Genomic DNA, 13,492 nt, shown 5'->3' on the forward strand with positions numbered 1-13,492 from the left:
TTAACTGGCCCACAGAAATAAACAAGGCTGAAGAGCTACGGTGTTTCTTTTACTATGAAAACAAGTACTGCAAAATGCAAAGAAACTTTGTTGATTTTATCCAAGTTTTGAAGGGATAGTTCACCCAAAAATTAAATTCTGTCATCATTTACTCACCTATGTTATTCCATACCTGTATGACTTTTTTCTTCCATGGAACAAAAAAGGAGATGTTAGGCAGTTTGTTAGTCTAAGTCACCATTCACTTTGCTTGCATCTTTTTTCCATACAGTGAAAGTGAATTGTGACTGAGGCTGTCATTTTGCATAACATCTCCTTTCGTGTTCCACGCAAGAAACAAAGTCATATGGGTTTGGAACATGTGGTAGAGCTTAGCACCAGGAATCCTCAGAGCACACATGTTACTTGCATCCCAAGCACACACATGCATGCACACATACTGTATCTATTCACACAAACCAGTGGCGTAGCCACGGGTGTGCCAGAGTGTGCAACTGCCCCAAAAATGTAAGCTTGCACACCTAAATGAAATGGCAGTTTTTTTTACGCTTTACTGTTTGTATCATGTCAGACATGGTATTATCCTTTATTTATATTGGCTTAATAATTAACGTAACAACAGTATTATTTTTCTTTTTTTATTATGAAACAAACCTCCCTGTATAAATACAAAGAATATACAAAAATGGTTTTGAATCTTCTCACAGTTGTGCATTCTTCTGTTCAACACAATGCATAACTGATATATTTCTTTTCTACAAATTAAGTTTTTAAACCAATTAATGTAACTAAAACCTGGTGTATTTTTTGTATATGTTTTTCTGTAATGTGCAAATTGAACCATGTCTTTAGTATATTTTGGAAAATAATGATGAATCATTCCAAAACTTTTTTGGGGACAAATTATTAAGCTTAATTTTTGTTATATATATTAACAGGGCAACTTAATACATGTTTCTCATTTAAACTACACAGAGCTTTTTTAAAAAATAAAAAAAATAAAAAAAAATAGCCAAAAAGAAATTGATGCAATGGTTCTTAATGGTCATTTTATTATATTACACTTACTGTAATTGTGCTTTAGTTCTTGCACACCCAGTTTTCTCTTGGCACACCCAAAGTCTTGTTTCTGCCTACGCCACTGACACAAACAAACTGAGGGAAGATCAAGGGCATCCCAACAGTGCAGTCTTAACACTTCAGTAAATGGCTTGAATTTACAGAGCTCAGGTCTGCCATAACTTTGCCTAAGGGATCTTTGAAGAGCTTAGATTAAACTGCTGAACCAAAGCACTGTATCTTAATGCCCTACTTGTGTACGATTATTGTGCACATAAGAATTCAAATGAAAAGTCAAAAGGTCTGGTTCACATTGCAGCTTATTCTAGCCAAGAAACTCCTGTCTGACTAGCATGCACAGTAAAGCAACCAAAGTTTAGGCACTTCTAGAAAGTAAAGTCTTGTTAAAATTATTTTCAAACTCTCACTAATTTATTTAATTTGGCAACCAACAAAGTTCAACAGTGTATGTACATGCATCACAGGGGATTTATGTAGTTTTTGTCATTTTTCCTAAAAGTCATGAAAATTCCCACCACAATAGAGTTCAATAGATTTCCGTGGAAATGATGGAAATTAAATTTTTATTTTAAATAAAATGGCTGACTTGCTATGGCTAATTTCATAGCTAACATTTTATGTATCTTAAATATGCTAAATTAAATATTTTCAAATTTTAGGCATAATTTAGCAAAATCGCAGGTTGTTTGGAAAAGATGCCCAGTAAAATATTGTGCTCACAAGTGATTTTTATCTTAGTTTGTTTTCTTCAAACATCACTTAATTGTCTCATATACTCAAGAATCATCTTAATGACACTTTTGTCAACTTGGTATCAAGTACACTAACTTTTGAAAATACTTTATTTGGGGCAAATTTGTTTGGTGTGATAGAAATTGCACTGGTGTGAAAGTCTGAAAAAATTGATAGAAATAATTTCTGCACAATAAATATTAAAATGGTCTATGTTTATTTCTCTCTTTGTTCAGATTATCATAGTTTTAAACATGTAATGATTTGTATATTTACTATGGGTTTTCCTAGTTTAATATTGAAAGTCTGGGTCTGGGACAAGGCTAAAACAATCAAATTTATACATAAAAGGGATTTGAAAAGTACCAAAATAATGATGGCAGGGTAAAAAGCTACCAATTCAGTCTTAATAAAACAAAAAGTTGGAATCTTTTAGTTTTAATAACAATAAAGAAAAATCTTGGGACAATAAATTACCTGAAGAAACACACTTAAGTAATTACACAGCAGAAAAATAGCAGAATATGTTTATAGACTCTGTGATCAGAAATATCACAGTGGTTAACTTGCTTTAAGTGCCTCAAACAAACCTCATGAGTATCTACTGTAGCTGGTGGGTTGTGAATAAATCACACAGAATTCAAAAATATCTTTTGGGGTTTTATTCTGACGGCTGTTTATAAAAATAATAATAATAATTTTAAAAAAACAGCGATCGATGGGGCCGTAATACAAAAATTAAATGCAAAAATGAAATACGGTAACGAGATACGGTAAATGAAATACGGTAGAGGCTAATGTCCAAATCTAAGGAAAAACAGGGCATTAGCTTACCCACAGATGTCAACACATACATAATACATGATTAAACATGCGTATTAAGCGTGCGTGTGTGCATGCTTTAGGAAGCAAGACTTTTGTTAAATAAAGACTTTATTCTTTGAACAAAGTACGCCGTCTCACGCTTCATCATTCCTTGGAACTAAGGGATTTGTTACCGTCGTTTTCCAGTCCTGTTCCTTCCTCTATTACCAATAATTTCTGTCCCCTCTCTCCTCTCTTATCAATAAAAAAAAATAAAACAAAAATATTTGTAAAAAAATAAAAACAATTTTTTTATGTTATTGTGAAAGCCTGTCCTTGGTAACACATTTTTCGCTCTCTCCACAGGAATCTTGGGAAGTCAGGACTACGAGTGTCATGTCTTGGACTTGGTAAGCACTTTTTTGATTAATAAACCAATTTTTTGATACATTGTCAATTTAATGAGCACATCATTAATGGTTTTGCATAGCATTCGTTCATAACCTCTTCCAGGTCACACTATAAATATTGTAGATCAGTGAAAACATTCACACAGGATATTTCAATGAAGTACATGTAACACTCTCCTGTGTTTATATACTGTGAGGAGTCACGTGATCTTTAAAATGTCCCCCATGTTACCCACATCCATTCATATTTAATTTATAATGAATTAAAACACAAGCTCACTAATTGCCTCACACACTCCAAACACAGCGGGAGAGTGATGGGTTGACGCTTAATTTATTCACTGCTCGATTTTAGTTTTACGATTAGCTGATTTCATTAACAAGCCTCATGAATCCAAGCATAATGATGGTTTAAATCTGTTGCTGGCTTCCCATTGAGAGGAAAACATGCAGTGTGACATGAATAGCGTGCAGTTGTATATAATTTAATAATCAACTTTTAATTTAATAATTTAATAATCAAACACTGAAAACCCCATATCAATCAAACTTCCTAAACACATTAAAGGAATATTCCGGGTTCAATACAAGTTAAGCTCAATCGACAGCATATGTGGCATGATATTGATTACCGCAAAAATTAGTTTTGACTTGCTCCTCCTTTTCTTTAAATAAAGCAGAAATCTGGGTTACCTTGAAGCACTTACAATGGAAGTCAATAAGGGCCAATCCGTAAACATTAAAACACTTACTTTTTTCAAACATATAGCCACAAGATGTAAACAATATGCGTGTAAACATGATTTTAGTGTGATAAAATTGCTTATTAACCTTTTCTGTGTAAAGTTACTGCCAACTGTACAACTTCGTTGCCATGCCGATGTTGTCGACGAACCCTAAAACCTTAAAATGACTGCAAAAATGTCAATTAAAACAACTTTACAGCTCAAATAATACATGAGTTTTAATAGATGAGTTAATGTAAGTGCTTTTATAAAATTATAAGCTTCACATTTCTGCCTTTAAACCCTCCCAAAATTGGTCCCATTCACTTCCATTGTAAATGCCCCACTGTAACCTCAATTTGTGCTTTTTTTTAAAGAAAAGGAGGGACAAGTCGAAATAATATTTTTATTTTTTTTTATTTATTTTATTGGTATTCCACATTATGCCACAAATGCTGTCAATTGAGCTTAACTTGTTTTGAACCCAAAATATTCCTTTAACATGGTGATTTGAAAATTCACCTTGCGAATATACTTTTATCCAAAGCGACTTACAAACAAGTAATTTGTCAAACAATTATCAAATGAAGAAGAGCATTATAACTGGGCATATATTGGTGCTAAAACAATGTTATCTGTGGCTGCAATTCTTCGTAAATTCTCCCATCCAAGAGCAAAATCTTTCTAATGATGCTGTAATGAAACATGGCTAAACTGGTTTGGACAAGAGCGAACTGTATTGTACTGATGTCTAACGTGAAGGTTTTCAGTAAGATCACTGAGGAGCAAACATCTGCTATTCCACCATATGGAAAAAGCTCCAGGCATATCGTCACAATTAATTTTTGAATGTGGTCTCTGATCTTAGATCAGATTTTATCCTCTGTCTGTAAAAATCCTTGACTCTAAAACTAGGGGAGCTGCCATTATTGCTAATACATTATGAGCCTCAACTCAATAACTCAACTATAATTCAGTCTTCGTAGCTGTTATTTTCCTGGCAAAGGTCAGTGCCCCAGGTCAGACATTGTGCACATTAGCAACATGCTCAAACGCTTCTACAACGCTGCAAGCTAATCAGACTTCAACGCTTAAATCAGACGTGCACTTTACTGAATGCTTGAGAATGGCTTTTAGTGGAAACCACCAAAGCAGCAATAATTATTGCATGTGCTTGCATGAATGCACGCATGCACGTGTGTGCATGATGTGTGCATTCATACTGCATAAAGAATGTGTATGTTAAAGTAAAAGGTTAAAGGAATGTTGGTAGCACTTTACAATAAGGTTCCATTAGTTAACATTAGATAATGCATTAAGTATCATGAACAAACAATTAACAATATTTTTTTACAGAATGTATTAATCTTCATTAATGTTAGTTAATAAAAATACAATTCTTCATTATAGTTCATAGTGCATTAACTAATGTTAATATTTACAACTTTTGATTTTGAAAATGTATTAGAAAATGTTGACATTAACATTAACCAAGATTGATAAATGCTGTAAAAGTATTGTTCATTGTTAGTTCATGTTAACTAATGATGTTAACTAATGTTAACAAATTATTGTAAAGTGTTACCTGAATATTTCACCCAAAAATTGTCATTATTAAGTCACCCTCATATAATTTGATGTTGTTTAGTTCACTCTGAAACACAAAAGGAGATTTTGAAGAATCTTTACACAGCTTTTTTCATTACTGTGTCCGTTTATAGTGAATTCTGGCTATCAAGCTCCAAAGAAAGGACAAAAACACCTAAAAAAAAAGTCATCAAAATGACTTGTGCACTATATTCAAAGTCTTCTAAAGCCATACAATAGCTTTGTGTAAAGAATTTGGTAAATTTTGTGTCAATATTTTATTTGAGACCTGCATACTGAGTTGAATGGATTGTTTGATATTAAAGTGAATAATGACAGATTTCACTCTGTTCATCACACAAAGCTATCAAATGGCTTCAGAAGACATGGAATATAGCGCACAAGGCAAATGGGCCACTGGTATTGTGCTAAATCAAAATTCATCCTTTTATGTTCCACATAGAAAATAATAGTATACAGTTTGGAACAACATTAGGGTGTGTAAACTATGAAAGAATTTTCAGTTTTTGGGTGAACTGTTCCTTTAAGGTATATAAATGTACAAAGGAGTTATGCTTAATTGTAACTAAAGCAGTGATACATGAGGAGAGACAGAGAAAGGAACTGAAACTAAGAAAAATAATGGAATGGATCCAGGATAGAGATGAGATCCTGTTATTCCCTTGTTTCTCTCAGTTGATGAATTGCCCAAGACTTTGTTGCAAAGAGTAGCTGCTCACAAACAGTTATTTGGCAGGATAAATACCATCACATGGTCTACATAATGTACGAAACACTAGAAAGGCGCCAAACATTCCTTATTGCTGCGCAGGTGTCACCAAGGGAATGTAACGCGTGCAGCCACCCACACTATTTCCTCATTTATCCTACAACCCATGGGCACTTAATCACCATGAGAACAGTTGAGAGGAAGTCACCCCCGACAGGTTCGCCAACCTGAAACACAGTCGGGTGTCTCATTGGATGCCAATCTGTTTGTGGTAACAGTGATATTGAAACCCAGGATGCCAGTACTTGCTGGAGAGATTCTCAACCTGCAGCCGGGGTGAGTTTTAGGGTGACAGTAGCTGTTTTTGACAGGGATGTGGGGCACTAAACTGACAGCGATAAATCATGGGTGTTTTAGGCTGCAAGGAAGTGTGACACAGGCCAAGAATAGCAGCGTCCTCAGGAATCATGGGACAGTTTTTACCAAGAATTAACCTAATTTATGTCTCTGTCTGTTAAGCCTGGTTAGTGCAAAAGTTTAGACAGCCATTTCACAGTTAAGGATGCTTACTGAAATTGTTTCTGACAAACTATTAGTAGTTAGAGACTTGTATTACATATTACATGCCATATTTAAATAGGTTCAAAGAGTAAATGTGGACTTATTATTTCTTATGATAGGATGTAAAAGCAAATGAAGATTTGGAATATCATCTTAGTTACAATTCGTATGTTTATTTGACACTGTTTGTTGATGGTTAAAACTAGGGATGCACTAATGTAGATATATTACAGATATTTGAATGTTATGGGCGATATTATGACCGAGACCAGAGCTAACTGTCACTTTGGGAAGTTGTCAAAATCCAAATGCACAAATTTGTGAAACTTTTGTATGTTCGTTTCAAACGGCTAGTTCAAAACCCTCTAAAATTAGAATTATTTTTGTGAATTCTATTTTTCACTACCATCATATTTTTGTAATAGCTCTTGGGTAAACAAGTGAACATAATCAAATCACACTTACATTAAGGCATGGGTCAACAATATTATGAAGGCAGATTTTTACCGAAAGGTTTAACCCTTGTGCTGTGTTCGTTTTGTGCTAACACATTTTGTGTTCCCGGTCAAAAATGGCCAGTCCACTAAGATGTTTATAAATCTCTCAAATTGCATATATTATCACAAGATACTGCATTAGATATTTTTAACAACTTCTTTTTTAGTAATTATGACTGGATTTGTACTCCTTTTTTGAACATACTTTTACTGATAGAAGAATAACTTGAACTGAGCTTATACCGTAAGCTAGTGGAGGGCACTCCCTGCGAAAAACAAAACAAAACAAAGAATTATATATATATATATATATATATAAAGATGAGATAACCATGTGTAATATCGTTGGAAAGATCTCAATTAGTAGAATGCAATGAGCAACTCTTTTTAACTAGGTTGAATATTAGAGTATGAAATTCGCACTGACACACATAAATATAATAAACAGAAGTGAGTTTTAGTCATGTTTTTCCTTTAGCCCAAACACAACATAATATGATAAGTAATTCTTGATATATTCCTCAAAGAGTCCACATGGAAAGACAATGCGCAGCAGGGCGCTAACACATGCTGTGTGTGTGTGTGTATGCGTGGGCGGATTTGGGTGGTTGACGAGGACCATTTTTAGGTTACAAACTGGTAATTACAAGTGTATTATGCTATGAATGTGGTTTATTAGGGCATTTCTAGTGTCCCCATAATTCAAATCGCTTAAAAACATACTAAACAAAGTTTTATTGAAAATGTAAAAATGCAGAAAGTTTTTTGTGAGGGTTTGGGTTAGGGGTATGGTTATGGTTAGGGGATAGAATCTGTAGTTTGTACAGTATAAAAACCATTATGTCTATGGAGAGTCCTCATAAGGATAGCCGCACCAGTGTGTGTGTGTGTGTGTGTGTGTGTGTGTGTATGTGTGTGTCCGTGCGCACACATGTCCGAGGACTTTGTGTGCGCAAACACACATCCACATATATGCTCATCTAAAGGACTGGGATGCTCCTGAACACTTATTGTTTCTGTATTTTGTGGTCTTGTCCATTAATTTCCAATGGCCGGTAATATTTGACCAGGAACACAAAAAGTGTAACCGAGTGAAATAAAACCAATGAAATGTAAAGAAAATGGCAAATAAATGTTGGTGTATATTTTTAGATACCATATGTGAACAAAGACAAGGAATATTCGTAAGAAAATAAGTCATCAAAATGACCTGAACACAACATAAGTGTTAAATGTATTCTAAGGACAAAGGTATTTTTAATGTAAGTCAGGTTGAGGCATGTTGCCACATTTTTATCGGGGCAGCTTGTTACATGTATTTTTAAGGTAAAAAATTTATACAAATGATCCATTACAATATTTGCTGGCCAAAACAATGTATTGGTATTTTTGTATGTTATTTGTGCAGCTTAATGGGATATAACCCTAATATCGCTACAGTTCCTGGATCACACCTGCTTGTATAACTTTTTATTATGTTACTGGCTCTGATTCTGATTGGACTACCACAATCCCAGGTTGAACAAGACAAAACTGAAGCAAATGTCACTAGTTATTGTGGCAGAGCGGAGGGCGGGGCCAGGTTGTGATTCCACACACCCGGCCCCTAATAAGGCTGATTAAGCCCGAGAGGGACGGCAGTGCGACAGAGAGAGAGAGTTACGGACATCTGTCCGACACCTGTGTAACACAGTTCAATGGAAAGGAGGAGGCGAGAACCGGCTTAACAATATAAATAATAGACTTAACCAAAAAGACACAAACATAAACAGGTGTCGGACAGCTGTCCGTAACTCTTTCTCTGTCGCACTGCCGTCTCCGGTCGGCCTTATCCCTCTTGGGCTTAATCAGCCTTATTAGGGGCCGGGTGTGTGGAATCACAACCCGGCCCCGCCCTCCGCCCTGCCACAGTTATGTTCAGGTGAATTCTTATATAGGGTTAGGCAACTGCAACTGGTGTCGGTCAGAGAAAAATCATTGTAAAACATTCGGGATCAGGCCTGTGTTTCATTCTAATCCTTTCAGATGTTTCTCTGACAGGAACCAGAGCAAATACATCAAGCTCTGCTCAGAATAAACAAACTGACTGAATGACCTCTGACTCACCCTGTCTCTCTTTCTCCCTCTTTCTCTCTCTTTCTCTTTCTCTCTTAGGCACTTGGGTGACGTTTGGGGGGCAGATTTCAGATGAGGTGAGTTATGCACATTTTCATGTTCATAAACAGGAAATAAACATGATTGATAGCCATGAAATCTCCAACAACAATTAATTTGTCTTTTACTATACATTATAAATCAATCAGTATTCTAGGTTTTCAATGAGGTACTTCAGGGGTCAATGGAGAAGATATATAAAACATATAAAACATACATTTTCATGACTAACTATTTTCTAACTGTAATGTTAATGTGTTCTTAATAAAAGTAATTTTAATGTGTTACAGAAAAATGGCTCTTTTTATATTAGGAGTCTCTGGGTTAGAGTCTTGGTGGGGGTCCCTCGGTCTGTAAAGGTTGAAACCCTTGGTAAAAATTAATAGTATGCTGATTTACCTGTGTTTTATGTCTTTACCCATAATTCACATTTCTAAATCCGGTCTAGTGACAGGCACAAAGTGGGCAGAGTTACCCAAGATAACCATGTTTAGTGTTTGACAGTCTTTGCAGAAAGGAAGACTCATAGACACATCATGCTGTGGTCTTCCTCATTATTCAAACAATAACATCACTCTGCCGGTGCCCCTTTCTGACACACACCCAGGGCAAATGCACATGAATACTAGCGCTACTTACATCATAAAAGTCCCTTCGGCAACAACTTCCACGACAAACCAGTCTCTCCCCAAAGGTGGAGTCTCCTCTATTGTCCAGTCATTTTCATGTCTCTCTTGTCCTATCAAATTATGCGGGATGTGGATGTCCCCGTTCTGTCCTCCACATGTCGTAAGTCACCTCGTCAGTAGTTGAACAGATGGTTTTCCCTCATCGGCCAGCCAATACACAACTACACGGACAGAATGGATAAATGTCCCTCATACTGACAGTTCTCATCACACAGAGAGAGAGAGAGAGAGAGAGAGAGACTGAATAAAAGACTAAATTCACCTACCCAACAGACCAAACCCTGAAGTAAACACTGCAAAAACTCATTTTATTAATCAATATGTTTGTTTTTATTTCCTGTAAAAAAAAAAAAATACAAAAAAATAGCTTTAAAACAAATATATTTACTAGAGAAGCAAAAAATACGTTTTTTTTTTCTTACTACATTAGCACATTGTTTTTTCTTGTTTAAAGCATAAACCTCACTAGATAAACTTAATTCAAGATATGTTCTCTCAAAACTTTGTTCTTTGAAAAAGAATATTGAGATATTTTTTTTTTTTTTTTACTGGAAAACAAGACAAAATACAGATTAGGCGACAGATGATAGACTCGTTTAATAATTTTTGTTGTTTAGTCACTGGTAAGACTCATGTGACTCAGTACTTTAACAGCTTGTGCTTTAAGTAATGTTTGAATATGATCGTGATATTACAGCAAATGTTTATTTATCTCATCGTGACTGGCTGCTGCATTTCGATATATAAAATAATTAGCATGATTTTTAAATCATACATTTATAAAGCATCCATGCATAATAATAATTTGGTGTTAACTTGCACATGAATGGCATTATACTAAAATGTACATTAGCCTGAAAATCTGTCCATAAACGTAATGCATTTACTATTTGTTCTGCATTGATGTTTAAACAAATTAACGGATAAATAAGAGAATTAGAGAGTAAAAATATTGATACGATACTTTGCAATCACATATATGCTCCAACACATTGAGCTGTGGCACTCGTGGCTGATGCGAGTTCAAGTCCAGCTCATGATATTTTCTCATGTCTCCCAGATTTCCCTTCACTGTCTATATGAATAAAAGTGTCTAAAAGGCCAGAAAACTAAATAATTATATTCTGATTTGATATTCTGATATAATTTTTAATTAAATCTTTTTTTATTTTTTATTATTATTATTATTATTTTTTATTATTATTCAGGCCAACACTGAATTTTGTCTGGACAAATTTGAACACCTTGGGTGTTAAACATGATATATTTCTAAATACTGTGGGGTTCATAAGTCTTGAGTTCACTTGTGAAAATGCTTCTGCTTTTCAGTGCTGAATCACACATATTTCCTATTCATTTTATGTTATAATACTTCTTTGTTTTTTATTTTGTATTGTTTAATTTTTATTATCCTACAGCTTTGTGTTTATTATTTCAATTAAAATTTGAATCCCAGATTTTCCTTTTTGGACTTTTGAACCCCACTGTATATTATACACTTATGTATATAAGAGCTTCCCACACATGAGTCATGTGGAGTGGATTTAAATAGCACTGTTTACTGCCAGGTGAGCACAGAAACGGCAAACACAATTATGCGCTTACATACACAAAAACATTCTGTGCAATGATAAGTGACAGCTGTGAGTACCTGATAGGTGTGTGTGTGTGTGTGTGTGTGTGTGTGTGTGTGTGTTGCAGGTGGCAGAGCAGCTAATGACAATAGCCTATGAAAATGGTGTCAACCTCTTTGACACTGCAGAGGTCTACTCAGCTGGGAAGTGAGTCTGACCTTTGACCCACACATCTACACATAAGAGAGTGGGGGAATCCCAATTTACATACTAAATGTGAATATATACAGTATAGAGACAGTAAAATGGTCTTAAACCTATCCTCTTGAGAAGTACAAGGGGGTAATATTAGCAGAAATAGCATGCATAGATGCATACTTTAAAAATAGGTAAATAGTATGCCATCTGGGCACCCTTTGAGATACTATTATCTAAATATATGATTCAGAGTGATTACTAATCTAATCAAATGCTCTAAATTTTAAATACTATATAGGATGAATAGTATGCAATTGGGATTCAGCCATTATGTAAGAGCAGAACTAACACTCCAGCCTGTGAACCTCACACCCAGACCTACAGCTTACCAGCTGGTTCATCTAAACCTATTAAAACATACAGTGCCATGGAAAAGTTTTTAGACGCATTCTCTTGATATGTGATTTACAGATCTGCTTAGACTCAAAATGAGTAACTTTCTTTTTCACAGAGCTGAAATAATCCTAGGAAACATTATCAAGAAGAAGTGTTGGAGGTACTGAATGAGTGTGTGCTTGTGTGGGTTTATTCCTAATGTACTGTATATTACTGTCATATAACATTAGTGTATTTGTAACCATAGTGATTTGAAAAGTTATATAAGCTCTAGCTGATTGGTTAGGAGGAAGCTTGTGGGTAGATCTCCCACTGATCAATTTATTTGGCTGAGGAAATTAGCAGACCATTAATCTCAAACTTAATCTGTGTGTGTGTGTGTGTGTGTGTGTGTGTGTGTGTGTGTGTCTGTATAGGAGATCCAGTCTGGTTATCACTACCAAGCTCTACTGGGGAGGAAAGTAAGTATTCAGTGGGGTGAATACTTAATTACATGAAATCAATCTATCATCTATCTATCTATCCATCTATCTATCTATCTATCTATCTATCTATCTATCTATCTATCTATCTATCTATCTATCTGTCTACTTCTGTCCGTCCCTCCGTCTATCCATTCATATGTTTATTTTTATGCGGTGCGTAACTTAACACCTTTTACCATATTTTTATAATTCTCAGGTTAGGTAAAGTTAGTCGAATCTGACCTAAATTATAAGCATTTTAAAAATACTTACAACCTGCACAGAAGACTCCTTTGTGGTATATGTTCTTGCTCACGATCTCAAAACATCAAAAATCAAAGCCTCGGTTGGCAAATTTCTTATTATCAATAAAATTCAATTTAATGGTTACAATTTCTGTTCTAGCAGTCAAAACGATTTTTGGTAAATACAAAGTAAAAAATAAGTTTTTTACTATCAAAGGCAATATCAGCAAGGCATCTAGCGTCAGATATACTGTTCAAAATGAAGCAGCATCTGATGTAGTCATCATTGCATCAGTCTTTTATAGAGTCCTGTCTATCGGTAACTGCCAAGTTGGTGTTGTCAGTTGTAACTTCGAGTCCGCCTACAAAAGTCTCTTTAAATAATCTTTGCTTTGCCTCCTCTGTCGACGACGACAGTCTCCGCTGTTGTCCACAATGCCTCACCTGCAAAACATTACTCTCTATCCATGACAATATATCTTTCTTTTACTTCTTATATAATTATGTAATTATGTAATATTACATATACACTGGCAGCCAAAAGTTTGGAATAATGTATAGATTTTGCTGTTTTGGAAGGAAATTGATACTTTAATTCACCAAAGTGGCATTCAACTGATCACAAAGTATAGTTAGGATATTACTG

General features: G+C 35.0%; 1 protein-coding gene across 1 annotated transcript in view; it reads left to right on the forward strand.

Moving 5' to 3' along the window:
* The window catches only part of LOC127440337 (voltage-gated potassium channel subunit beta-1-like), a 53,292-nt gene that overhangs the window by 15,094 nt on the left and 24,706 nt on the right, over positions 1 to 13,492 (forward strand). Inside the window, exons 3-7 of the mRNA XM_051696875.1 lie at positions 2,983 to 3,026; positions 9,281 to 9,318; positions 11,671 to 11,750; positions 12,253 to 12,297; positions 12,554 to 12,598. Coding sequence (XP_051552835.1) covers positions 2,983 to 3,026; positions 9,281 to 9,318; positions 11,671 to 11,750; positions 12,253 to 12,297; positions 12,554 to 12,598 — 252 coding nt within the window. The remainder of the gene's footprint in view (positions 1 to 2,982; positions 3,027 to 9,280; positions 9,319 to 11,670; positions 11,751 to 12,252; positions 12,298 to 12,553; positions 12,599 to 13,492) is intronic.

The sequence above is a fragment of the Myxocyprinus asiaticus genome, chromosome 5 (genome assembly GCF_019703515.2).
Source record: "Myxocyprinus asiaticus isolate MX2 ecotype Aquarium Trade chromosome 5, UBuf_Myxa_2, whole genome shotgun sequence".
In the NCBI taxonomy this organism is placed as follows: domain Eukaryota; kingdom Metazoa; phylum Chordata; class Actinopteri; order Cypriniformes; family Catostomidae; genus Myxocyprinus; species Myxocyprinus asiaticus.